Genomic DNA, 23,401 nt, shown 5'->3' on the forward strand with positions numbered 1-23,401 from the left:
TATTAGTGAAGATTTCATTATGTCCATATGGTACACCTGATGGATGTTTTGGTTGGTTTGGAGCTATTATAACCAATGCTGTGATAAACATTTTCATGTGTCCCGTGATGCATGAAGGCAGACACAGTCTATCTAAGTGGAGTTGTTGAATGCATTTGCTCATCACAAGGAAGTGAGAGACCTAACTGCTGTTCTGGTAGACTCTTGGGGTATATAGGAGTTGGCATCTGGGACCCTGTTAAGATTCCTGCTCTGGGCTGGGATTCTGTAAGGTTGCATACTACATTTTATCAAATGTAACTTTTCAGTGAGAACCTCTCTAATTACCTTTTTACAACTACAACCCTCCCACCCTTCCTATTCCCCTTTCCTCTCTAGTATTTATTTATCTTCTAACTCACTCATTCATATATATTTCTCATGAAATTCACATAATGAAATTCATAAAAATTTCTCATGAAATTTGCATTCTAATGGTGTCAAGAAAAGGACATATATAATCTTGTTTATTGTCCTTTTCTTGACACCATTAGAATGCAAATTTCATGAGAAATTTTTATCTGAATGATCAGGTTGAATTACCATTGCTTAGAATATAGTACCTGGCTCATAGTGGTTTCCTAATAAATATTGGTTGAATGAATGAATGAATGAATGAATGATATGAGTGCCAGTATAGGCATTGTTTAGGAGCTGGAGACCTGGGTTTTAATTTTTGTCTTTGCCTGTATTAAGCTCTGTAACTCCAAAAGATTCTGTTTCTACATCTCTATGTACTCATTAACAAATGAATATATAATACCTGTTTTGTATGAATTTTAGTGAGGCTCCTGCAAGGAAGTATTCTATATAGATGTGAGGGGATATTTCTATCATCTTACTTGTTTATATGTAGTATCCTGAGCAAATAGCTTCATTCCCACTTTACTTTAAACCACTCCCAAGAAAAAGCTCTCCTTCTGAAAGCAGGCTAGAGCTGACAGGTTAATTTTTGCATCTCCCTCTGAAGACTTTAGTGGATCCTTTGCATATCACTTAAGTTAGATCATTAGACTCATTATAACCCATTGCAAAACTGAAGGATGAAATAATAACCCACCACAAGGGTCCGGGCCTTGAATGTGTCCAGTGGTCTCTCTGGGTCATCTCCTATCATCCCCACTGCAAGTCTGTAGGGAGTGTATGGCTTCATTTTAAGATGAAGAAATGGAAGTTGAGAGAGATCTGGTCTCCCACCAAGGCAGGGGAGCTGATAAGACAGAGCCTCGGGGAGAACTCATGTCTGTCTGACTCCAAAACTAAACTCTCACCCACCTCAGGAAATTGAGAAATTTCATTTAAGAGCTGACAAGTAAATATATATTATCACTCCTATAGACGATGTTTCTCACTGCTGTGCTATTTGTTTTCAGACTGTCTATGACCAGTGGTTCATCACCCTTTTTAACATTGTCTACACATCACTTCCTGTTTTAGCCATGGGGATTTTTGACCAGGTATGTGTTTTTCTCTATTTACAAGTTATTTTTCTCTGTTGATGCCTTTTAGTTGCTTCTAACTTCTAAGTAGAAGATAAAAGTCATAGAAAGAGTTTTAGGAGTGCAATTGTTTTAATAGGTATTGTTTGGGTCATAACCCCTTTCATATCCCCCACTGCCCCAAGAAGTTTCTCTGATCAAAGTTTGGCTACTCTCCTCTTAGAGATTCATACCCTAGATCCATACCCCACCATCTCAGAGCTCTTAAGGCTCTGAGCATTTTCATGTGTCCTCTGGTGCCTGCAGGCAGACACAGTCTATCAAAGTAGAGTTGTTGAATGCATTCACTCATCACAAGGGAGTGAGAGTCTGAGCTGCTGTTCTGGTAGATTTAGTAGTTCAAGTCACTGCCCCAAAGCCATAGAGCCAAATAGTGATAGAATTCAGCCTAACTCCAGGCAGCATTTAAGGCTCTAAGATGTCCTGCAGGAAATAGTCTAACCTTTTTTTAATTCAGCATTTTTCAAACTCACTTGACTGTACTTTTAATTACCTATTTTTCATACATCACTTATTAATATGCCTCAGAACTAGTGCCCTGTGGTTCACACACCGGGAAGTGCAGTATTAGCCTCTGAGAGTGTAGAGAACCATGAGTGATAGATAAAAATTCATGAAACCAGGTTGGCGTGCAGAGAGCTAGCATCTGTGGTAAGACTTCCTTGGTCAGCACAGAACAGAACTACAGACCAGCAGAGAACTCTCCCAGTGGGAGAGAGACACAGCCCCGTAGCCATGGGGAGAGAGGGTGCATTGCAGGTTTTGTTTAGCTCAACATGCTTGAGAGGAGAGAAGAGAGAGAATCATTTATAAAAATGGTGGCTCCTTGGCATACTCAGAGCCTTGGAAGGTATTTTCTGGAAGGGGGGACATGTCTGGCTGCCTGTGGGGAAGTGAAAGGCTAGCCAGAGGAGTTTCCATGGCACGATGACAGTGTATTATTTAAAAAAAATTTTTTTTGAAGTATTTTTAAGGAGACCAGATTTTCTCCAGGCTGTTGTTAGACCCATTTGCTAAGCCTCACTTTCTGGCCCAAAGCCATCTATTGCAAAATATAAATCTTCACATTATGAGCTCACTCCACTCTCCCATTTTGTGGCTTTGTAGTCAGCTATAAGTTTCACTTTTCATATGTAAAAAGGGCAGTGTGTGAATAGCACATTTTATGGAACTCTACACAAAGTAATAGACTCCTAAAGACCTTAGATATAAAGGATTTATGTGCATTCATTTTCAAGTGCCATGTTGACAAGTGTCTCTTTTCTTGGTACTTTATATCTCCTCAGAATGTGGAATAAAATAATAAAAGTAAGACAGTTTCTGGGAAAAGATGATTATTGTGCAATTTGGAAAAATATATACAATCAGGCCTCTATTGCCATCTACTTGTGTTCCTTTCTTTTTCTGCTTTGTCAACTTTGGTTCTTAAACTGATCCCAGGATCATGGAGTGCTCTGCCGAGAGGGTCTCAGTGATCACCTACAGATCACTCATTTTATAAGGAGGAAACCAAGGTTCAGAGGTTCAAGTCACTGCCCAAAGCCATACAGCCAATAAGTCATAGGATACAGCCTGACACCAGGCCACTTGGCTCCGAACTTGCTATGCTATCACCATTGTTATTACTATCATTATTGTATTTGTTATTATTTATAGAGGCATCTGTATTTATTACTTAAAGTATGGCAGGAACTCTGCTGAATACATACCCATTTAATGATGTCAGTAGTTCTGTGATGGAGATGCTATTGTTAGCGTGTATGGAAATAAGGAAACTGAGGCTCAGACAGGTCTAAGACTACACCCCTACTAAGCTGCAGAGCCAGGGTTTGAACTCAGGATTGTCTGGTTTCAAAGTCTGTGCATTCAACTCTACCAGTCACTGGACTGAGAAAACAAGCCCCCAACAGCATCTCAAAACCAGACGTCCTAAAGAGAATATGTCAGTGTTCTTCCTGGGACCCCATTCACCAAGACTCACGCCATTCCACAAGGGGAAGGGGAACCTGATCTGCCCCCAGAGTTCATAACTGTATTCCTTCCTCTTCAGCTGCATCTCCTCCACCCATGCCCCCCTGATGTCCTCTGTGGTCAGTCCTTACCATCCTTTTTGGTTTTGGCATTTGGCTTTGGTGGTCACAGTGTGGTCATCAGCTTTGGAGCTGGTTGGAAATGCAGAGTCTTGGGCCCTAGACCTATTGAATCATAATCTTCTCCCCAGGTGATTTCCATGCACATTAAGCTTGAGAGTCACTGTTTTAGTTTCTCCCAGGACCCCATTGGGGCCAAACATGATGCCCTCATATTCTGTGGGAATCCTTTGTCCTGAACACCTGGTAACTGTCACTGGAATCTTCCCTGGGTGGAACACTCAGCTCTTCCTGCCCACTGGGCTCCCACATGCAGTTTTCCCCTTTTCCTGTTCCCCTCTTGTTACTCACCCACCCCTCTAAGTTGGGAACTCTGATTGGCCATTTCCAACTCTGCAGCTCTCTGTTGCCATCACCTGGTTACTACCACTCACTGCCTTGGCAATGAACCCCAGGGCCCATTGACTGCACATGATGTACTAGGATGCTGGGGTCACGAGTACCGCTGCAGGAGAGTACAGGAAAGAAAACTTAAACGTGAAGCCAAACATCTGGGTGCGAGTCAGGTTTTGGTTCTGATATAAGAGCTGTGTAACCTCTCATGAATCTCTCTTGGAAACTCAAGTTCCTCCTTTATGTAATAGAGATCATTTTAGTATCCTCTGGGTTATTGTGGGAACGAAAACAAGATAATGAGTAGTGCATATGAGGGCATGCTTAGACATGCACTTGCTATTTCTGGAGATAGGGAATTCGGGGCCTCTGACTTCTCCTCAAATCTCCTCTGCTGAAATAACTCTCTGTTGACAGGATGTAAGTGACCAGAACAGCATGGACTTTCCCCAGCTCTACAAACCTGGACAGCTGAATCTACTTTTTAACAAGCGTAGATTTTTCATCTGCATGGCACATGGAATCTACACCTCATTAGCTCTTTTCTTCATCCCTTATGGGGCCTTTAACAGCGATGCTGGAGAAGACGGGCAGCACCTTGCCGACTACCAGTCTTTTGCAGTTACCATGGCCACGTCTTTGGTTATTGTGGTCAGCGTGCAGGTAAACCTGTTGGTGAAAACATCTTAAATGATGGCTTTACAACTTTAAAAATTCTGTTTCATTGTTTACTGATTTTGTCTCCTTCTTGGAGAAAAAAAAATCCTACAAGAACACTGGGACTTCCTTTTTAACTACACATTTTGAGATGGATGCTAGCTGAACCTATTGTGGTAATCATTTCATAATAAATGTAAATCAAACCATCATACAGTATGCCTGAAACTTATGTAGCAAAATATGTCAATTATTTCTCACTAAAGCTGAAAAAAGAAAGAAAACAAGAAGTTTTAACATAAATTACCACATATAGGAAATTAGCATAGGTGTCTATAACCTCCACGTTAATAGAAACCGTCCAATGAATTACTTCTTGGGGTTGAGCATGGTTGGTTAAGGGATACGATTATACCATTACTACTTTCTTCTGGTGTTTGAAGAAGAAAATTTTTCCACTTATAACAGAAAGAAAACTTTTTCATGATTTCTAAAAGACTTAATAATTTCCAGGTTTTAAAGTGAGATCTAAAGTTTATCTGTCAATACCTTTCCTTGGAATTATTCAAGAGGTTCAGTGTTATGTTACAACTGTGACACCTCTGAATCTGACAGAGATGATTTTTTAAAAACTATGTTTTTATTGATTTGAGAGAAGTGAGAGAGAGAGAGAGAGCAACATCAGTGATGAGAGAGAATCATCAATGGGCTGCCTCCTGTATGCCCCCACTGGGGATTGAGCCCGCAACCCAAGCATGCACCCTGACAAGGAATAAAACCATGACCTCCTAATTAATTGTTTGACACTCAACCACTGAGCCACACCAGCTGGGAAGACAGGGATGATTTTTGATTTATCTTCTTGATTTTCCATTTATCTTCTTCCACTGGATATCTTGAGTTGTGTTTCTACTTCCTTTTTAAGCAAATATTTGACAACACTATTAGATATGATGTTAGAATTCACAAAAGCTTTCTGATCCATTAAAATCTGCAGGTCTGTATGCATACAGCAAGCAATGTGGCCTCTGTTTGTTTGTTTTCTATTTTTGTTCTTAAGGAGAAAGTGTCAATCAAAGGCTTAATTTTTATAGAGTTTGAATTGCCTTTGGTCAGAACTTTTTTATCCTATAAACAATCTCTTTTAGAAGTCTTAACTGCTCACATCCAACAAAAGATCTCACTAAACCCAGACTTTTTCTCATGACTCATTGAATATTTATTAAATTGAATGAATCAAATGTAAACATATTACTTTAAAATGACATCTTTGCCATTCCTTTGCCCATCTAAGTGATATCATTAAGTCCATACCAAAGCTATCTAACACTTGACATCTTGGAAGTTCAAAATTCAGTCAGACAAGTAGCATCCAAAAGCAGAACCAGATTTCTCCACTCAGAAAGGAGTTCTATTTTCTGTTTTACAAGAAAGCATACTGGTGCTTTGTGAGCCCTCTAAGCCTAGTTCCCCAATGTTCAATTCTGCAGCAGAGGAGAAAATCATGGAGTGGCTTAGAAGCAACTGATGTACCTAAGGCATTCATCAGTAGAGTCCGTTATCAGATAAAGTCTATATCACCTCGTCTTGCCACTACATTGGGCACTCCAACTTCTCTTGTTTTGGTGCCTTGGGATCACTAAACAAATGCAGTATATACTCCTGTAGATCCAGCCCAGGGAATTGGATGATCTACTCCTTGTCATGAGGCCACATTTCCAGTTCTCTGGATTCTCCCTCCAGTGGGAGGGCAGCTATGGGATGTACAGTGGCATCTTTTTAGTGGTAACATCTTTTTAGCTTATTCACCTCCAGGTCAGACCTGTTACTTGGTGCTCCAAGAGGTGATTTGAAAGGTAGTAACTGAAATAAAGAGTCAATATCTGAAGAAAATGCAAAGGGAAACCATTCTTCACACTGCCCTTAACATTATCTGCTGTATAAATAAGGGCAAAAATTACCTGTAAAATTTATTGTAGACATGACAGGCATTATATGATTTTAGTGAAACTAGTTTTCAAAATTAACCCTATAATCCTATAATTTTGGGTTAGAAAGGAGTTCTGTTTGTTTTAATATAAAAAGTCTGTTGGTATTCTTATATATCCTTTTCTCTTTTTTTACTTAGCTTGTCCATAATTTACTTTTTTATATTCTATCACAGAAATGCCAGTGCTATGTTTCTATATTAACTTTAGATTTAGAAGCAGTTTTCCCCATGAAGCACACAGCTCTTCTTATGGTGGGATGTCATCATTACATTTCTCCTTTTTTCCCCCCCACAAGTTGAGAGATTATAGAAACAATCTTATTTTAAAAACATTGTTTATACACAAAAAGATCACAGAATTTTGCATTTTATAATTTGGAGTTTTTAAAATCAAACTATTTAAAATTTCTTACCTTTGATTAGCAAGGTTTTATAAGAATGATACCCATGTGTTCTCAGAGGGATTCACATTTAGGACTCAGAATAATCATTGGTAACCTGGTGGGACTATCCACGTCCGTCTGGTTTAGTCCTGATGGGCCTTTGTCTCTCCAAGATTACTCTCTGCCTTCCATCTCCTCCAGGGCAACTGTGGTCCACCTAACTTTTCTCTAATGTTAACACTAACATCTTATATAAACACAGTGCAATTGCCAATACTATGAAATTAGCCTGGGTACAATACTATTAACTGAGCTACAGATTTCCTCAGTTTTTCCATTAATGACCTTCTGTTCCGGGATCCCACATTGCCTTTAGTTGTCATGTCTCCTTAGATTCCTCTAATATCTAACAGTTCTCTTTCCTTGTCTTTCATGATCTTGACACTTTTGAAGAGTGTCAGGAGTACTGTAGAATGTCCCTGGGTTTGTTTGATATTTTCTTAAGAGTAGACTGAGACTGTGGATTTGGGGGAAGAATCACAGAGATGTGTTCTTCTTGTTGCATCCTATTAGGGAGCACATGATATCAACATAATTTATTATTGGTGATGCTGATCTTGGTTACGTAGTTAAGATGATATCTTTCAGGTTTCCCCATTATAAACTGACTGTGTTTCCCTTTTCATATGCTAGTCATTAGAAGTGAGTCACTAAGTGTAGTCCACGTTCAGGGGGAAGAGAATTAAGCTCCATTTCCTAGAGAAGGGAGTTTCAAAGAATTGGTGGTCATATGTTAAAAACATAACTGGTATAATTTTAAATAAAATTGACATAACAAATGGGGATTCAAGATTTACCCAAGATTACACAGTGACTGCATTGCAGGTTTAGGACTAGGATTCAGTAGTCTTATTTCCCAAATAAATGTTCTTAAATAAAGGCATTTGTGTTTTTTAAAAATGTGAGGTATTTTCTACAACACAACTATTAACTGAGTTTCAGGGTATTGGCATAGTTGGGAAGCGGTAATGCGCACATGGAGCTGTACTTCCAAAGACGGGGCTCTGGGTCTCACCACTTGGTGGCTGTGATCTCTGCCATGTTACAGGCTTAAAGTCCTCTAAGTCTTATCAACACACTCCTGTTCCATAGATTTCTCCTCTACTTGATTTCTCCCTGCCTCACCCATATGCCCACCATTAATTCTGAGGAACCCGAATCAGCCGGGAAACGGAGGAACTTTCTGGATAGGAGAATGAGAAAGGAGAGATCAAGGCTAGTGATGGTGGCCTAGAAGCAGAATGGGTGAGAATGAATACCAGTTTCCAACCTCTGGCACGCTTCGTTTATTACTGTACTCCAATTTAAACTAGATGTCAAACACAGGTATTTGTTGAATGAATGGAAGGGCAAGGGATATGAAGAGAGAGGTTAAAGTTGAGCAAAGGAAGTGAGAAGAATTTGGTTGAGGTACCCAGCTATCCCCGCTGTATTAGTTAATTCCCATCTTACCTCAGATGACTAAAGCAAGCCTGTCCTTGGTGGTAGCCTTCAGAAACTTGTGTTATCATTACCACTATGAGTAAGATCATGCTTGTACACATTTTGTAGTGCCACTATGCAGTAGGTATTATTGTCCCTTTTACAGATGAAGCTGAGCGGTTAAATGACTTGCTTGAGGTCACGCACTGAGTTCCAGGTCCAGAACTGGAACCCAGGCCTATCTGACGCCAGCATTTTCTGGGATAAAGTATTTTATTTTACAGAAAGACTGTTTAAAATGAAAACTTTCAGGCAGTATGAGAAGAAAGCTTACACTGAGCATAAAGGAAGATAGGTACTTTCTTGTTTATATAGGAGAAAGAAAGAGAGAGGTCCTAAAGCTAGGAGCACTGGGGTTTAGAAGAGAGACTATCTGGAAAAACAGAGGAAGAAGATGTCTGTAGACACTAAAAGCATACTTGGCCCACTCGCTTCTGTCAGGCTTTTCTGGTTTTTAGAGTAACAACAGCAGCTCCCAATAATTGAACATTTCCTATGTAAACGAATTGTTACTGAGATAATTCCAACATCTCATTTACTCCTCTTCCCTCACAGCCCTCTAAAACATAGTTGCTATTACTATAGATGAAAGCAACAAACATGTTATAGGCCAGGATTTAAACACAGATCTGACCTCAGATCCTCAACTCCAAAGCCATGTGGACCTCCCTCCTTTATAAAGATAACTGGAAGCTATGGCCTTCCCCCAGTACATAGTAACTACAGGGAATGCATGGTCCACCTCTATCTTCCATGAGGGGATACCCAGGACACCAATACCACCCTAGAATAAAGTGGGAGAGACACTCTGTTCATAGATGATAAATACACAGATCCTCTTTCAACATCAAAATTTCAATTTAAGGAATACATAGGTTAATTCCTGTCATTTTAGTCTATCACTTATTTTTATGTCTAGGAAGCCATGAAAATGTCTGCTTTACCTTAGAATTCTTAGACATGAATGCATAAATGTTTATAATCATGAAAGCTCAGCAATTTTGGCTTCAATCAGAAGTTGCTGTCCTGTGTATTTAAAATAATACCTTTGAGGAATTCTGTGAATGAACTCACTTTGATGGTGGCATTAATAGCCTTTTATCACTGTTTAAGCTTGACTTGTCATTGTGGTAACAATCCCCATGAAATTTCCTTGGTCTATATATAATTACAGTTATAAATCGTATGGTATGTATGTGTTCTGCTCATGCTATTGGCCAAACTGTACCCATGTCTATTATTTTTTAAATATCAGTTTTCTTCAGTTATTTAAGTTATAAAGTTCTCCTTTTAACATTTCAAACAATATAGAAGTGTTTAAAATAAAATCAACCGTCTTCCTTTCGTTCCCACACTTTCCTGCTTAACTACTATTATGATTACTATAGCTCAATCCTTTCATATTTTTTTCTTTGCTTTGAGACACGCACACACACATATGTACTCAAGAGAAATTCTTGTAATTTTTGTAATACGCTTTTCTCACTTAGTGACATATGCTGGACAGCTTTCCAAATCAACACATTCAGATCTATTGTAATCTTATTAAGAGCTGCACAGAATTTTATAATATGGATATATAATAATTTATTCATCCTTTCTCTAATAATAGACATTCAGGATGTTCCTTTTTTTTTCTTTTCCTTTTTCTCTTGTTATTGAAGCAATGCTGCCATGCATATACTAGCACATATATTTTATGTACTGTCAGATAAATTCCTAAAAATGAAATTTCTGGAGTCAGAACTAATTTTTCCCAATGTGATAGATGAACAATGTTGTTTTTTTCTCATTACTGGGTCAAAGAGAATAAACATTTTAAATGTCATAAATATTGCCATATTAATTTCCAAAAAGGTTGAAATTATAAACAAGAGAGAATTCTTTAAGTTTAAAAGGTTTATTAAAAGCCACCAGGTAGCCTAGCTGGTTTACCTCAGTGGATAGAGTGTCGGCATGCCAAATGAAGGATCGATCCTGGGTTCAATTCCAGTCAAGGGCACATGCCTGGGTTGTAGGCTCCATGCCCAGTAGGGGGCATGCAGGAGGCGGCTGATCAATGATTCTCTCTCATCATTGATGTTTCTCTTTCTCTCTCCCACTCCCTTCCTCTCTGAAATCAATAAAAATATATATTTTTAAAAAGCCACCAGGCAGTGCCAGAATCTTCAGGAGGGTAAAGGAAACAGGGAGAGCCACATCTAGGCTTAGCCACTGCAGGCAGCACCCAATCACAGGGCTGCATTGTTGTAGGGAGAACACTGCTGTTGCCATTGTTCACAGCTTGGCTCTGGTCACACTGGATGGAAGGTGAACCACAGAGTCCCAGGAATCATCACCTCCACTACCAGGCTTGTCAAATGTTGAGAGAAGTTTAGTAAACTTTCAATGGTGATTATGATTCTTATCAAGCTCTCCTTGTATTTCAAGGAGATTTTACTTTAAATAATTTGAGGCTATGTTATTTTCCATATGATTATTCTCATTTAATATCTGTTCTTTATAGCTTTTATCTTTTTTCATGATAAAATATCCTTATTTAAATTTTATTTTTTTTTGCATTTTTTTAGTCTACATTTGCCTGATATATAATTTGGGCCCATGCCTTCATTTTCATCTCATTCTATTAGTTTTTCTCCTTTAATAAGAGAATTAAACTACTCATCCTATCTAATAAAGAGGGAATATGCTAATTGACTCTTACGCCATCACAAAGATGGCAGCGCCCACAGCCAATAAGGAGGGAATATGCTAATTGACTGCCCCACCCTCAAAGATGGCGGCACCTACAGCCACAAGATGGTGGTGCCTAGTCCCCTCAGCCCTGCTGGGGTGGCAGGCATGTGGCAAGGCCAAGCCCACCCCTAGGCAGGCCTGGCCTTGCCACACACCTGCCTCCAGAGTCCTCCAGTCCCCTTAGCCCCCAGGGCTGGCCTGAGGCTCAGGCAAGCATTGAATGGTGGCTGCCCAGCTGATGCCTGAGATGCAGGCAAGCCTCAGATGGCAGCTGCCCAGCCACCCAGGGCCGCCCAAGGCTCAGATAACCAGGGCCGGCCGAGGATTGCATTGCCGGCAATGGCAGCAGCAGAGGTGTGATGGGGGCATCACCTTCACCTGATGGCCAGGTTGCTTCCCACCTCTGAGGGCTACCAGACTGTGAGAGGGGGCAGGCTGAGCTGAGGGATCCCCCTCCAGTGCATGCACTGGGCCTCTAGTTTTATTATAATAACTTATGTGTTTTACCTTGTTCCTTTCATGTTCTTTTAGGATTATTTTTAATTCTATCTTTTTATTTCAATTTTTTTTCCTTTATATACTTGGATGCCCTGTGCTTTTTTAATATCCTACTTATGAGTAATTTACAACTTTTACTATTGAATTCCTATTTTACTAGTGATTTCTCCCTATTTTCGTAGTCATTTAAATCTTTATTTCTATATGACTATATCAAAACTAAGTAACAATATCCTTTTACCAAATGCTTCACTAATCTGTTTTGCACCTTCCCGCACCCACCTCCAAATTAAACAATTTTGGAAATGTTTTTAGTTTACTTCACCCTCCCTGTCTCTACTCCTCTCCCTAACTCTTGCACATTAATAATTTAGAACTAAACCACGATGTTATTAAATGCTCCTTAAACATATGTTTTGACTGTTTCAAATTTTTTCTAAATTAATACTGCAGCTCATACTCACATTATTACTCATTTAGAGCCAACTATAAATTTACAAGAACCATTGCTCACTACCAATTTTATCATCTTTGTCTTCTGCTATTTTGAGGTCTTTGTTCTGATTTAATTTTTATTTGGTTGCAGCAACTTCCTTGAGTAATTTCTTCAAAAAGGGCAGATAGATTTTATAGTTTTGAGCCTTCTTTCTTTGCCTTTGTATTTAAATACACTATTGGAATGGCATAAGATTGTTGAGTCGGAGCCTTATTTTGGGGGAACTATGTAAAAGTTGTTCCATAATATCCCAGTTTCAGTGTGGCAGTTTGATATTAGGTTGATTCTCTCCTTTGTAAGTAATATCTTCTCTAGAAGCATGTGTTCTTTACCCTTGGACTTCACAAATGTCACCAGAATGTAACTTCTTTCATTAATTTGCCTTGGATTTAGATTGCTCCTCCACATTTGAAAATTTTTGCTGCTTCCTATGGCAGAGCAGTTTTCTTCTGTCATTTCTTTGATCTTTACATTTTAAGTTTATTTTCCATTCTAAAATGTCATTTTTTTTTTTTTTTGTATATTGGGCCCAAGGATCTGACATCTATGGATTTGCCATCCCTGTCTCATATCTTTTTGCACATGGTTTCTATTTCTTCAAGTTTTTGCTCTCTGTTGTGAGATATTATTTCCATTTGTTTTTTCCAGAATATTAATTCAGTTCTCATTAGGGACTATTCTTATTTGGTTTCTCTACTCAACTTTTTAATTCAGAAATAATGCTTTTTTTCTTCCAGAATTTTTTTCTTGGGATCTAATTGCATCCCCTTAAGAGTTCTCGTTACATTTTTTTTGTTATTGTTGTTATAGTACTTGTCTGTATTTTCCATTAGTTCTGCCTCAATAGGAGCCACCTGTTCTTCTTTTTTTTTAGTGAAGTCTGAGATTCATTGTGATTTTTCCTTGCCTACTCATACCAACATGATCCAGGCTGTTGGTGTCTCTGGATAGTGAGGAACTGATAGGTGGTAGAAGATAGATTTGGAGATTTTGTCTAATGTCTTAGTAGCCAAACAAACTGGAAAATCAGCATCGGTTTTCTGAGGCATGGGTGGCAGGGCTTTCTGTTCTTAGACCACTTGAGGAAAGAAAATGCTGCCCCTTTATAACCCCTGTAGTTTACATCCAAGGCTGCCAGCATCCTTTTAATGGATCAACATTTTAAAAAGCAGTAAACTTCAAGTGGGAAGTGGACATATATCTTCACATGCAGAGAAGGATCTATATACTATGTGGGTAGGACCCCCTCAGGCAGGCGAGAAATCTGTGATCTGTACTTAGATCATTTGGAACCTGTGAGGTACATATAATGACATCAGAACCTACCTTTTTTCCCCTCTCTGATAATGCAAGGGTTCATATTCACCAGTGGCTTGCTTGACACTCTGACAACAGTCCATGCTTTCAGCTGTGCTGCCACAACAAGTTATTGGAAGGCAGAAGAGCTTGTGAACATGCTCCCAGATCACGATAAACCCCAGCATCTGAACTTTATGTCAGAAGAGAATGAAGGATTTTTCTTTGTTATTATTTGAATAATTTAAGAGAAAGGATCATCAATATGAGATAGAATATTGGTGTCAAAGAGATTTTGCCAGTGCAAAAAATGGTCATGTGAAAACTTATGTTCAGATTATAAAATATTGCACTTGTCACTAAAGAAAATAACTTTTTCCAACAGAAAATTTTGAAAGCAATTTATAAAGTAACATTGAAATGAGAACTCATTCCACTTTCTTATTTCTCTATAAAAAGAAGTTTCACATGTCTTCCCCTTATTCTGACTCAACCTTGACAATTATAATGGCTTTCAGATATAAGTTCTAAAGTCAGTTGCCAAGCAGAAATGTCAAGTCAGTGCCCTGTGTTGTGCAAAATGTGGAAGTGCCTGTGGTTGTTTGGGAGCTAAACAGGTGCAACCATTTTTTCACAGAGCAGTTCTGGATAAAGACCCCTCAGTAAAATGATTCTCTGAAAGATCTCCCCTGTGCATTTGACTTTGTTTGCAGATAGCCTTGGATACCAGTTACTGGACGGTCATTAATCACGTCTTCATCTGGGGCAGCGTTGCCACTTACTTCTCCATTTTACTTACAATGCACAGTAACGCCATGTTTGGTGTCTTCCCAAACCAGTTTCCGTTTGTTGGTAAGTGAATCCTACTATCTACTGGGGCCTAGTGTCATGCTGTCATTTATTTGTCTTTGTAATTTATTTTCTGGGTTGGGTGGGACTAGAGGTAACCAATAATCTTTTCTCTAGGAATTGATTGCATCAGAGGCATCTGAAGGCTTCCAGACTTGAAACAGGCCCTGAAAGACTAGTTTCTGCTGTCCTTAACCAGATGCAGAAGAATCATTGAGATAGCTGCTTCCTGGTTCCCAACAACCCAGATGCAGTAAACTGCCTCTTTGAAAACAAGAGGCATAGCATATATATCATCTAACTGAGACTTGTATGGTAGAAGAAAGAAAAAGAGCAAGAAATGCTGGGCTTTGCCTTTTATGCCATATTATCACCAACATATCTGCCAAAGATTACCAGTGGAACTTATTTGCATTAAGTAAGAAAAAAATGATGTATAATTTAGAGACTTCTAAAAATTTGGTACATCCTATACTAATAAAAGAGAAAAATGGTAATTGGCGTACAACCGCTACCTTTTTCATTGGCTAATCAGCGAGATATGCAAATTAACTGTCAGCCAAGATGGCGGCTGGCAGCCAGGCAGCTGAGAATAGGAGGCTTGGTTGCCCCAGCGATGGAGAAAGTCAAGGATCCCCGCAGCTGCAGGGCTCTGAGCTCCTGAAGCAACAACTCCAAAAGATACAATGTTTCAATTATAGAAGCTAAAAGACGGCGGTTAATTTGCATACTCAGGCTCCAAGCAGAGCGAAGCCAAACAGCCCTGAAGCAGCAGGGCAGAGAGGCCTCAGGGCCTGGGATCAGCAGAGTCGAGAGGCCTCCCGGCCCCGAGATCAGCAGAGCCGAGAGGCCTCCCAGCCCCGGTGATCAGCGGATCCGAGAGGCCTCCCGGCCCCAATGATCAGCGGAGCCCAGAGGCCTCCCGGCCCCAGTGATCAGCGGAGCCGAGAGGCCTCCCGGCCTGGTGATCAGCGGAGTCCAGAGGCCCCGCGATCAGCGGAGCTGAGAGGCCTCCCGGCCCCGGTGATCAGCGGAGCCGAGAGGCCTCCCGGCCCGAGATCAGCGGAGCCGAGAGGCCTCCCGGCCCGAGATCAGCGGAGCCAAGAGGCCTCCTGGCCCCGGTGATCAGCGGAGCCGAGAGGCCTCCCGGCCCGAGATCAGCGGAGCCAAGAGGCCTCCTGGCCCCGGTGATCAGCGGAGCCGAGAGGCCTCCCGGCCCCGGTGATCAGCGGAGTCCAGAGGCCTCCCGGCCCCGCGATCAGCGGAGCAGAGAGGCCTCCCCCCCCCGCCCCCCGTGATCAGCGGAGCCGAGAGGCCTCCCGGCTGGTGATCAGCGGAGCCGAGAGGCCTCCGGGCCAGGGATCAGGGGAGCCGAGAGGCGTCCTGGCCCTGGGATCAGCGGAGCAGCGAGGCTTCCCAGCACCGGGATCAGTGTGACAGGGTGCGGAGCCCCAACCCTCTGATCGGCCCTGCTCTGTGCATGACAGGAGTGGCGCTGCAACCTCCCTATGGACCCTGCCTTGAGTGTGACAGGGGGTGGTGCCCCAACCCCCCAATCGGCCCTACCCTGAGCATGACTGAGGGTGGCATCACAACCTCCCAATCCGCCCTGCTCTGTGCATGACAGGAGGCGGGGCCCCAACTCCCCAATGGGCCCTGCTCTGAGCCCGACCAGGGGTTACACCTAGGATTAGGCCTGCCCTCTGCCACCCGGGAGCAGGCCTAAACCAGCAGGTCCTTATCTCCTGATGGGTCCCAGACTGTGAGAGGGCACAGGCCAGGCTGAGGGACCTCCTCTCCCAACCCTGAGTGCACAAATTTTTGTGCACCGGGCCTCTAGTTAGTCTATAAGTGGCATGAAGAGTAGGCTCAGACATTAGATGACCACAGTTCGTGTCAGCTTCACCACTTACAAGCTGTGTGACCTAGGAACAAGTTTCTTTTCCTTTCCATGCCTTAATGTATTCACTTCTAACCTGAGGATATTTATAGTTCCTAGTTTCATAGGAAATTTGTGAGGGTTAAATGAGACAATACATATAAAATGCTTAGTATGTGACATTTTATATAGTACTTTAAAAAAACAAATGTTAACCATGATAATGGTGATGATGATGATGATGATGATGATGATGATAATGATTCAAGAAAATGTGGCTTGGGGACATTTCACAGTGACTTGAGCAGCAAATGGGTAGCAAAGCACTTCCTAATATCCCTTATAATCTTGATATTCTACGATTCTACAAAAGTGTATATCTGGTCTATCTATGGTGTATACTATCATTGCTCTCTACATTTCAAAATGATCCTAGCAAGAGTCACTGAACTTTACACAATGGGGCTACTAACACATTTTTCTCAGAAGTTTTGAAATCTCTAGGGTGTGTGAGAGAAGGTGGTAGCAATGATGTTTTTGAGTTCATCCTAGCAAACTGTGGAGTGATGTATAGTGACAACCTTCTTGGGCTCCGTCAGGCAAGACTGAGATTTGCATCTACTTTTGGGGGAATCCATTCTACAAACATATTTGTAGAAGACTTCATGTAAAAAGCAAAATAAGAGCAACTATAGCATTATACATTTCCAATGATGCAAAGGTTCCTCAAATTGTAATTCCATTTAAATTCACACATACACTTAAGAATGTTATTCTTCAACTTTTGCCTTGCCTTGCCTTGCATGTACATGGAAATTTTAAATTGCACCACTCTTACTTAATACGTAATATGAATACTTTGCTTACCAGAAGATTCCAGCCATGTAGAAGAAACATGATGGTTATGAATAAAAATAAGCATATTAGGAAAGAGAGACATTAAAACTATTTTTAAGGGTTTTTTTTTTGGCTGCCAAATCTGAAAGTTCAGTGCATTGACTAGAAGATTTTCAGTCCTAAGAGAGCATTCTAGAATGCATAATGATACTGGAATGCCTCAACCAGAGAAAGTATTTTGTGTGGGGACTGCTCTCTCCAGCTAAGCACATGTCATTCCAGGAATTAATTACTGTGCTCCAATGAGACTTTTCAAAAGTTAGATCAACATTGGGGTTTAAGAAAAAAAAATTCCTTAGTAGCCAGCAGCAAACAGGAATGTGGTTTTAAAGCAAAGCTTGTTTTTATTTTTTCCTCAGCCATGCCTGGGGATACTGAGCTTCAAGGAGCTCAAAGAGACTATTTCTTTATTTATCCTCACCCAAGGATATTTTTCCATTGATTTTAGGGAGAGTGGAAGGGAAGGGGAAAGACACACACAGAGAGAGAAACATTGATGGGAGAGAGACACATCTATTGGTTGCCTCCCACATGTGCCCCCACCGGGGTGGGGATTGAGCCTGCAACCGAGGCAGGTGACTCTTATTTTTAAGAAACAAATGACTCAGGAAGAACCTTTGATATTCCCCCTAACTGCCTAAAAATTTAGACAGAACCTTCTCCAGGAAGGGAGTTATCATTACAGATAACTATATTTTAATATGAACTAGGTGTGATAGATAGGGAGAAAACTAGCAAGGCCCATTTGATCTACATCCTTCCTGTATCCATTGTTAAAGATGGTCCAACAAACATTTATTTACCAGAAATTTGCTTCTCCATTTCCTTGTGAAGTGCCTTCTTTCCCTTTGAAGTCGAAACTGCTACTTCCAATCCCTACTCCCTTTTCTCCTTACTTCAAGATGGCTTGTAAGCCTCAACTGCTAGGGTAAATGTGCCTTTTAAAAATAATAGCTGCTTTGTAGTTGAGGGATCTAGAAACTGGATGAGAGAATTGTGCTTCCTCATGAAGCTGGGCTGAACCTGACTAAGTGGATGCTCCAACTGACCGTCTCCAAAGGGCCAGGCCACCAAGTAGTTCCCAAGAGTTGTCAGTCTTCTTGCCTTATCCTCATCACCACTGAACATACCATATAGTGGAGAAGACACCTAAATTAGTGGTTCTTCTTAGATGGTCCAAATATCGCCATTCCTAAAAAGGCCTTATGGGTATAGACAACAAGCCTATTAATTCAACCTTCAATTCTATTTATAAACACAAAGTATATTTTCCTTTAACGATAGGAAATGCACGACATTCCTTGACCCAGAAGTGCATCTGGCTGGTCATTCTCCTAACGACAGTGGTTTCAGTTATGCCTGTGCTGGCATTCAGATTTCTGAAGGTGGATTTATTCCCGACCCTGAGTGACCAGGTATGTTGTACTTCTGGTGAGTCCTTGAAGGGCCGGTTCTTGGTTCTTGGAATTGTGTTCTTCTCTGCCTGATGGAAGCCCAGTGAAGGGCCAATGAACTTCCCATTGGCAAACACCCTCAAGTACACAGTGTCACATCGCAGAAGATGAAACTGCCTACATCTGAATGTACTAGCCTTATGAGTAATGACCAATAAAGACAAATGTCTAGACTAAATATGGGTGGGGAGTCATAAATTACAAGTGAAGTTGGGTATTTTAAAAAGTTGACTGGAAGCATTTTGGACAATTTGTTCCAAGGGAAAGACAAGCAATGGGGAAAGTTATTGTCTTGGGGACAAATAAAGGGTACAGTAAAAAAGAGACAATCAAGGTAGGAGGAGCTCTAAATATTTGTAGAAATGTAGTGCAGATTCAGAAACATGGAGGAGATTTTACCTTCTGAACAGATTAAGAAAGGGAATAGCAGCATAATGGATGGATTGGAAAATAGAATGGATTATAGGAATGCCGAAACCAAGGGATTACCATAACATATTTCAGTATTTCCTGGGAAGAGGAGAATAAGCAGGACAATGCCAAGTTAGGTCTGGACGCAGGTAAAAGAGAAAAGGAGAAAGAAGGGGAGATACGTTTGTAGACACATCACGAGAAGGGTAAAGACACTTATGGGATGAACAACCAGACCAACGATGCTCAGAGGAACTGAAATGGAACATTCCTTGTCATGCTGTCCCTCTCATTCTGGGGCCAAACTATAAAAATATTCCTTCTGAAATGATTCCTAGAGTCCCCTCTAATGTCTGTCCTTTTTCTTTGCCTGTGAAAGCTCATTCTTATGTAAACCAAGAAAATGATGGATGAGTTGAAGGAAGAAAGACGATGATCATTTCTTGCTATATTTAGTCAGATCGTGACTTTCTGCTTAACAGTTTTTTACTGACACAAAAATCGGAGTCCAAACAAGCAGCTGAATCAGAGAACAAGGTGGATTGCAAACCTTGTTCTAAACCTTGGATCTTTTCTCCTCAACTTTAGAGGGAAATGAAAGAAATATTGGAAACCCACCCAAATGATGTTGGCCTCTTCAAAAGGTGACCAACCCCCACCTCCAAAGAAATTAAAACCCTGAAAATCTCATGATACCTTGACCTACCACAAGAGTTGAAAATTTCTGATTCTCATTTTTAAAATTTTGTCCTTGTCTAGTTCCTAATGACTATTGGATTCTGAGAATCTCCAAAAGAAGAAAAGGCCTGTTTTGAGGAGAAAGGGGACTGTAAATTATTATACTGACCATGTTTGGGTGGTGCATGCTAGAAAATCTTAAAGTATGTTCCTATTCATTTAAGATGGATATATGAGATGGAGACAATAATAAAATTTGCCTTAATACTTCTTGCTTACTTATTAGTCTCTTGGTAGAAATAAAAACCGACCAGTGCCCAGGGTAATCCATTAGTTAGAAAAGTTCTTAGTTTTTAGCTGAAAAATTCTGTTTTGCGATTAAGGTGAGTATTTTGTTAATGTTGATGTTGTTTTTACTGAGAAGGCTTTCACTTCACAGAGTGGCCCACTGCCTAGAGTGAGTTATTTGGATGCACCATCTCACTCTGGATCTCCTTCCTCTCCAGATCCGCCAGCGACAGAAGGCTCAAAGGAAGGCACGGCCTCTGCGTAGCCGAAGGCCTCAGACTCGTAGATCAAGCTCAAGAAGATCTGGATATGCTTTTGCTCACCAAGAGGGCTACGGAGAGCTTATCACATCTGGAAAAAATATGCGAGCTAAAAATCCACCCCCAACATCGGGGTTGGAAAAGACACTGAGTAATAGCACTAGTTGGATTGAAAATTTATGTAAGAAAACCACAGACGCAGTGAGCAGCTTTAACCAGGATAAAACGGTGAAACTGTGAGTCAAGATGAGTTTGAACCACATAGTTATCTTTTCACTTCAGCTGGAGCTGGAATTCAGCTGGCTCTGGAGCTTGGGATTGGGGCTAGAAGTGGGGCAGATTGCCTCACTTAATTTAAATCTGTGGCAGACAGCTGCCTGGTACCTATCAAATAGTGGTGTACTCTACCAGAAACCAAGTCAGATGGTCACCATCTAATTTGCGATTTGGCAGACAAAACCCTCACAATATAAGCACAGGGTTTTATCAGTTTAGATACCAGTTGACCTGAACTTTAGAATTTTATGTATTGAGAAAACTTGTAAATCTGCATATACATTGAATGCATCTTCAGGTGGATAAAAGGGTGCATTCAAAAGGTATATACCCCAGCTGAGAAAGCATGCTTGTTTACAGATAAACACGTATATGTAAGATCAGCCTTTCCCAAGAATATACTTTTAATATTTAAAATTATACTAAGATGCTTTCAGATTAAGATATCTTCCTAGTCTTGATATCTATCTGTGGGTTCAGCCAGAACAAAAATCACCTTCATGCCTGAAGAATAGAAAAACACATCGGTGTTCCTCATTTTTATGCTAGTCTAGAGATGGTACAGATTGAGCATTTTAGCTGGGGGATAAATTGGTAATTTGGTCAAATTTATTCAAAAAACTTACATGGACCTGTTCATGAAATGTCAAAGAGAGGCTCTCTAGTAAGTGTTCTAAATACTTTTCAATGACTTCTATAACAATCTTGGTAGGAACTTGTCCTGTGTTATCCTGAACCATCAATGGAACCAGCAAAGCATTGAAATTTCCAACTTTAATGATAGTATTCCATACAGTATATGGGCAGATACTTTCAACATTTCTTATTTTAAAAAGTTCCATTTGAAACCAAATTAATCAACATTCTTTCCAATTACTATTAAATACCCAGGCTTAAGTCATTCAGAGTGAGTTGCTTTTGGTTTTTAGCTATAATGCTTATAATTCCAAAATAAACATATGTAGATGAGGCTGATTTTTTTGGAGATGCTCTAGTCCAAATGTGAATCACCAATGTAGTTTCCATAAAAGAATTCAAGCAGATTGGTGTTCAAAGTCCAGCTCTATTGCTTCTTACCTCTATAACTCTCGGCTGGTGAAGTGCCTCTCTGAGATTCAGTTTCTTCCTCTGCAAAATGAAGATATGCTACCTACCTCATGTGGCTGTTTGAGGACTGTCAAAGCACAAATTCTCAAATCATTAAAAAAATAATTCTCAGAGGAATAGATGATGAGGTTAGGCCCATTTAATTCACCATCAGAATAATAGAGCATTTGAAAAGGATGTGGAGAAGTAGAATTTAGCTAATCACTGTGAAAGGCCTTGAAATGAGATTGCAAAGTAAGATATAAAATGGGTCAGTGTCCTACAGGGCAATAAAACTATGACCATGGAGGTGAATTTCTCTACCAGAAAGCAAAAACAAGTCATCCCCATGCCTTATCAATTTTTTACAAGTCAACATCCAACTTTACAGCGTTCTTAATCTGGTTCCTATTAAATTATTAGTCAAAGTTCTATTTCCCAAACGAGTCAAATGGTCCTTGGATGGGCTTGATGAACAATGGGCTAGCATAATATTAGTAGGTCACACAATCCTGTTTTTTTGTTTTATTTTGTTTGTTTTTTTGGCCTTAATTTCCAAGTCTGGGATAAGTTTCTTTGAATGGGATCAAATAAGATATGTGTAAAAGAACCTAATCATAGTAAATGCTCATATATGTTCCCTTTGCCCCTACATGCCTCTGTAGACTCACCAAGATATTAGTTTTCAATGTCTAATGTGTTTGCTCACTTTTTATAACATTTTTTAAAGATTTGAAAACTTTCAGTAAATATTTTGGCAATATTGGTGTTTTATGTTTTGCCACTTCTTTATTGGGAACTCAAAGAGTTTTTGTCACATTGGCCAGCTGATTTTTTTTCCTCTCTCCTTTACATGCCTGGGGAAAATGTACATCATTCTTAGGATTGGAGTCAAGAATAAACAAACCAATTGGACCTATGTATAAGGGATGGGAAAAATTAGGAATGTTCCAAGTTTGCAAATTCAGTTCAAATTAAATAAGGCTGTTTATAAACAGATAATGTGGATGATTGTGAGAGAAACACATTATCAGCTTACTTTGGCCCCATGAGATTCAAATTAGCTCACACACCCATTGCGAGATCATTTGATTACAAGTGCCAGGGATTATTTTGAACCTGAACAAAAAGAGTCTGAAGAGTGACTGGTGATAGCAGTACACTGGGGAATAATAAAATTTTAATTTTACATAAACATTATCAGATTATTTGGAAAGAAAATGTATTTTCTAGATTCAGGACTGATGCTGGTAGCCTTGAGTTTTTAAAACCTTAGTTCAAGTTTTGAGCTTTTATAGGCAACTAGAGGCCCATAAAATTCATGCACTTGGGGGGGGGGGGGGGTGTCTCTCAGCCCAGATTGCAAGAGGGCGCAGGCTAAACCAAGGGACCCCACTGGAGTACGATCAGGGCTGGGGAGGGACACAGGAGGTTGGCCAGCAGGGAAAGGACCATAGAAGGGCTCCAGGGTGTGTCCGGCCTATCTCGCTCATAGGCTGGACCCCAACAGCAAGCTAACCTACCTGTTGGAGCGTCTGCCCCCTGGTGGGCATTGCACATCATAGCGACTGGTTGGCTGGTTGACTGTCTGCCCCCTGGTGGTCAGTGCACAACATAGCGAGTGGTTGAGCAGCCTTAGCATATCATTAGTATATTACACTTTGATTGGTTGAATGGACGACCGGACACTTAGCATATTAGGCT

The 23,401-nt window shown here is 40.4% G+C and overlaps 1 protein-coding gene across 8 annotated transcripts in view; it reads left to right on the forward strand.

Moving 5' to 3' along the window:
* ATP8B4 (ATPase phospholipid transporting 8B4 (putative)) overlaps positions 1–22,460 on the forward strand; it is a 213,537-nt gene extending 191,077 nt beyond the window's left edge. For all 8 annotated transcript variants that reach the window (XM_059701901.1, XM_059701877.1, XM_059701884.1 and 5 more), the window contains 5 exons: positions 1,413–1,496; positions 4,439–4,684; positions 14,333–14,471; positions 18,529–18,659; positions 20,294–22,460. In XM_059701901.1, the coding sequence (XP_059557884.1) occupies positions 1,413–1,496; positions 4,439–4,684; positions 14,333–14,471; positions 18,529–18,659; positions 20,294–20,575 (882 nt within the window). In that variant the 3' untranslated portion in view covers positions 20,576–22,460. The remainder of the gene's footprint in view (positions 1–1,412; positions 1,497–4,438; positions 4,685–14,332; positions 14,472–18,528; positions 18,660–20,293) is intronic.
* Positions 22,461–23,401: the final 941 nt, after the last annotated feature.

The sequence above is a fragment of the Myotis daubentonii genome, chromosome 1 (genome assembly GCF_963259705.1).
Source record: "Myotis daubentonii chromosome 1, mMyoDau2.1, whole genome shotgun sequence".
NCBI lineage: Eukaryota > Metazoa > Chordata > Mammalia > Chiroptera > Vespertilionidae > Myotis > Myotis daubentonii.